The 5,603-nt window shown below is 35.4% G+C and overlaps 1 protein-coding gene across 1 annotated transcript; it reads left to right on the top strand.

Moving 5' to 3' along the window:
- The first annotated feature begins 2,251 nt into the window (after positions 1-2,251).
- Positions 2,252-4,567, top strand: LOC108726072 (putative uncharacterized protein DDB_G0272516). Its single transcript, XM_073512044.1, is given in 4 exon segments — positions 2,252-2,372; positions 2,912-4,237; positions 4,239-4,315; positions 4,317-4,567. Coding segments are annotated over 4 exon segments (1,464 nt in total). The 5' UTR covers positions 2,252-2,360; the 3' UTR covers positions 4,366-4,567.
- The last annotated feature ends 1,036 nt before the right edge of the window (positions 4,568-5,603 follow it).

Genomic DNA, 5,603 nt, shown 5'->3' with positions numbered 1-5,603 from the left:
ATAAAACATATAGCGTTGCTTCCCCCCCCCCCAATTACGGGATGATTAATAGATTGTGATGGAAATCGTGATCGATCATTCAGTTTGATCGACAAAACAATTAGTTTATTTATATTAATCAAATTTTCAACCAAGGAGATACTTCGTCGCCTACACGTAAGAAAGCGACTTTAATTAGTCGCTCCATTCGTGCATTACTCCTTTCGTGTACCTGACCCATTTTCTGCGACTTATATACACAAGCACGTGCATATGAACGCACTTATATACGCACGCGAGGGCAGCACGACACGATGCGACTTGACACCAGTCACACGAGAGAGCCGTACGCTTGGCAGAGGTCCTAGCTCCTCGGATGTGTAATCTAAGGTGCATTTTCCATTTTATGCATGATGTGTATAATGCATCATTTATCCTTGTTTAACATTCGGTGAATAACAAAGATAAATGATGCATCATGCGCATCGTGCATAAAACGGAATGTAGCCTTAGTCGAGATATGATACGCCCCACGTCGTTACCCGATCTAATCGATCTGTCTCGCAAATACAAAAAACATAACGTTTCACTATTTTCTGACTGGTTTTGAGAAACACGCTCGGGCTTGTCTCACTCTCACGCCCGATATGGCGAGAGCGGGAAAAGTCCGCTCTTACTCTTCGCAAAGGCGTTCCTCCAGGCGGACCTCCGTCTCGCATCTTTGATCTCGGACTTGCGAGTGTCCATCTTGTCAGACAACTGGGAGATTCACTTTCGTGACGTACTGACCTGTAACGCGACTTTTTTTTCTAGTGAAGTAGTTGAATGAGATTCGAACATATGCGGAAGATAATGTAGCAATTAGGCATATAAAAATATAAAGGAACACTTTTGTTGCTGTAGAATTTCAGAGTTAAATGAAAGTAGAATTATGGATTAAGTAAAATTCGTAATTAAGTAGATGCAATAAAATATTTATAATTCGACGATATGTGATACAAGATTTTTTTAAATTCACTCAAGACATTTATTTAAAAAAAATCAGTATCTGAAAAATTTTAATTATACTCGAAAAAACATTATACATTTTTAATTAATACATGTTTAATTAATATTTATTTCAAAAAATAATGTTATATATGCTGATATTATATTATATATCATGGAATTATAAAATAATTTCATTAAATATTTGTATTATTTAATAAATAATGAATTATATTTTATTAAAGATATATATTCTGGTACCTGATACACACAAGTGAAAAGTATCAGCAGATATAAAGTTATTCTATGATATCTCTTTCTTTAGTGATATCTCTTTCTGAAGTACCTAAGAGAAATTGATGGCAAGATTTTTTTTCGAATATCACCGTAATGCAATCGTCCATTTCAAATGTTGTTATCATAGATGCGGTCTGCTTGATAAGAATATTTTGTTGGTGAGAGATGGCATACGAGTGAAAGTAAAGTAAATCGATGTTTTCAAAGGTACAAGAACGTCGCCGCGAAAGGTGTTGTTTGAGCGAGATTGGAAAGATCCTTCTCGAGGATGCCGGAGGGCGCTCCACTTCCTAGTCCGTTCGCTTTGAGTGGCCATCGTCTTGTTCTTCGGCCTTTAGCCGATTCAATCCGGATTTTCGCGAAAATCATGCGTTGTAAAATATGTTACATAGGCGCTTTTCTCAGCAAAGGTCAAATTTTTTTTATCAAAATGAAATTTCATCTTCTTAGAAATCATTATAATATGTCGAAAAAATCGATATATTATAAGATTATTAATTTAATATTTAAATTTTATGATCATATTGCAATCTTCCTAATTGCAATGTTCCTAAATATTGTTTCTCTCATACACACAGATGAAAAGACACACATAGACTTTGAGATTTGAAAAATTCTCAAACAAAAATATATTTTACGTAAGTAAGTTAAGGTTATCAGTTTTTTTTCGTTCAGTTCTTATATTTGTTTACTTTCTATTCCTATTAAAAATAAATTAACTACTTTAGCAACTATAATTTTAGAGACAAGTGCTTTAAATATTTATTTTTTACGTAACTTTTAATTTATGTATTAAAATTATAAACTTGGTTTTTCGTCACTTTTTGTAATGTCACAGCCCACTGCCGTATACTGTCGAGGCGTGCACTATCACTTCCAGTTGCTTACACATAAGAGCAGAGAAATGTTAAACTAGTTTCCGTAATTTTTCCGATGCTCGGGTATAAAGGAGAAATTCAATGTCGGCCGATGTGTCATTAAAGGTGGAACTGTCGTGTCGGTCTGATCTGCGAAATTATTAGTGCGGACGAGGTGTCGGATGAGATAGCAATTAAACGACGGAAGAAACATAGCTTCATAGCTATCCGACGGCGGAGATGAAGCAGTTGGTTAGTAATAATAAATTAATTATAAATTATGAAGTAAACTAATAAATTTATTAATTAAATTAAGAAGATTTGATATTTAATTTAATGCCATAAATGTATTTAGTGCTAAGTTTAATGTGATTTATTTCGCACGGTGATCACAAATAGACATTTTAGGGAAGTTTGTTATGTTTTAAAACGATTTTATATTTAATGTATTTAATTTTGAAATTTATGAAACATATTTTTAATGTATTCAATTTTAAAATTAATGTGAAACATACTTTTATTTTAATTTTGATTACGCGATTTTTAATACGCGTATGGTATCATTAATTTAAATGTAGTTTTTCAGGTTATATTATAATTGCTGATAAATATTTTCATTTCTTTACGCATTTACACGGTACACTATTATATTATTAAATAATATTACAAAATAGTTATACCCATATCTTCTAACAGTATAAAATCGAACATACACATAATTTATTTTTAATTAACGTAATTGTACAATTGTCAATTTTCTATTTTATTACAATTACAAATGTTTATTACAGATACTATTCTGCTTGTTATTACCAGCATTTTTCGCCTGGTCGGATAAAACTGAGAATCTCAGTAATGATCCATTTCTACCGACATATCCAGTGTACCCTTACAGCCACAAATTAAAGCGAGGCACCGAGACAGAAGAAAACACTCAATTAACATCGGAGTTGTACGCGCCGAAAGTCGACGCCAAGGACACCTATAGCTCCAGCTACAGCAACAATTACCAAAGGGATCCTTACAATAATCCTAATTATAATCCGTATCTCACAAACAGCACATCCTCGTTCGCCTATCCCGCGTATTATAACGGCGGCGACTTGTACGTGTACGCCAACGGGCCATATCCTGCCCCGTACGCGGTGAATCCAGTGCCATCGTATCCAAACTATTACTATCAGCCGCCTTATTACTACACTCATTACTTCAATCACGCTTTGTTACCGCCGCCGCCACCGGCGCAGCCGCAGCCTCAGCCGCAGCCGCAATCGCAGCCGCAGTTCCTAAGTGTCTATTATCAAGAGACACCGCAAGTTCCCATCGCGGAAGACAACAAGCAGGATAAAAAGAGTGAGAAAGAAGAGACGAGCCAAGATGTACAGGTGAGCCACTTCGTGGACGACGGAAACTACATAGCCGGCAACTCGCGAGACCTTGACGTGCAATCCAGCACGTATAAAGCAGCCAATCCGTACAATCAACTCGCGCAAAATGTTCAAGTGAAGAATCTACCGATATCCTCGCCGAAGATGACGTATAAAGTCATCAACGTAGAACAGCCAATTAATCAAGATTACCCGCTGTCTACTGCATACGTCAAGACTCAGCAGATTCAACAGATGACAGACCAAGCTTTGGCGGATCTACTGGGACGACAACAAATCGGCAACACCTACGACACCAGGGACGCTTTGAACGGTGCCAATGATGGATCGTACGGTGGATTGTACGAAAATCAAGACGTTTACAATTCAAACGCGGCAGCGTACGTGAACCTTCCAGACGCAAGAAACAAAGCTGCCACCTACGTGATCGATTCCGTCGGGATCGCTAAGGTCAATGGGGAACGTGCGAAGCAGAATTCGTCGACTCAGCAGAGAGCCACGAGTAAGAGTAAGTACTCGAATACTCGAAAGCCAGGGTCGCGGAATCGCCCCCAAGTGTCGTACACATCACCCGAAAGTGGCAGCAATCATCGCGCTCATGTGGCCGACACAAGACTGGCAGGTCAAACTGACAAATACGGCAATTACGACGCGTCGCAGTACGGTACTTACAGTCAGACAGGCCACAAGCAGGAGCAGAATTATGGAGCCTATCAGAATCAAGCGGGTTTCTTATCAGAATGAGAGTTTTACTGCTGCTCCTCAGACAACTCGATCGTACATTTATCAGTACTCCGCTTACAACTCTGCAGCAGCAGCAAGATGAAATCAACAGCAAGTTTGGAGTAAAACAATAACGGATAAAATACAGCAAACACGATCAAACTGATTTGATACTATTATATATATAAGTTGCACCCCGTTGTTATTTCTTGTTGTTGAATTGACGCGACTTTTTGTCCTAGCAAACTAAGCAACTGTATAGAACATATCAAACTTTGCTTTTATATTTATAATGTATTAATTATTTACGAAAATACACAGCTAAGTTAAGAATTTACACTCAGTTTTTCATATTGACCGTTTTATTTTATTTTTATTTTACTTATAGTCCAAAATTACAAGTAAACAATCTACGGTTTTAATTTTAAGATTATAAAATAAATCCCATTTATAAAATGATATTTACCCGTTCTGATATTGATCTCTTTTTTTCAATTTGATACATCTACCAGGTAAATAGAAATACCAGTAGAAAAATATCTTATATATTAAATATATATATATATAAAATTTTGAATCTCTAAAATTATAATTAAATTTTTGAATTGCTTAAAACTATGAAGCTTAACATTCAAAGTTAAATTATAAGTAACAGCATTATGAAAAAATCTAAACATTTAAATACTTTTTAAGTGAAATATCTATAATAATTGTGTAAGTATAAATTTGAAATTCAAATATTAAATTTTGTATATTTCAACTTTTCGTATTATTTTTATTCGTTCTAATTTTATTTAAAGGACAATAAAGAGTACAGAATTACAAATTTTTTTATTAATTTTGTATCTTATGACATTTTTACTATATTTATATGATGTCGCGTTATATTTTTTTGTGCCCAATGAGAAGATTACGAGATCGAGTTAAATTATAATTTCTTCTTCATATTATAAAACAGAAGAAATCCGCTTACTCATCTCGTCTCTACACTTTCACTCTCTAATTCGCTAAATCAAACAAAATCTATGCTCAAATTAATATTATCCCTCTATCATTATTGATAGCTGCAAGTCGAAAAATAAAAACTTGACACTCTAATGGGTACTGACATTCCCAATGATTTATTTTAGCAATTGCTAAATGAAAGGCCTGCTTACGGGTGTAAGTACAAGATCGCCACTTAATACGATTACTCATATCATCTCTCCGATCCAGCTTCGTACTTTCTTTTAAACTAGCGGCGAATGTCGCTAGTTTTATGTTACCGCGAAAATGCCAGTGGGAGATATTAATCTCTTAAAATTTACGAGACGCGTGAGGAGAACGCAAAGTCTGTGTCTGCCTTGCAAAAGAATTAACGAGTCATTTCTGA

Source organism: Mycetomoellerius zeteki, unplaced genomic scaffold, assembly GCF_001594055.1.
Source record: "Mycetomoellerius zeteki isolate Tzet28-1 unplaced genomic scaffold, Tzet1.0 scaffold382, whole genome shotgun sequence".
Taxonomy (NCBI): Eukaryota; Metazoa; Arthropoda; class Insecta; order Hymenoptera; family Formicidae; genus Mycetomoellerius; species Mycetomoellerius zeteki.
This window is presented reverse-complemented; position numbering and strand designations above follow the sequence as displayed.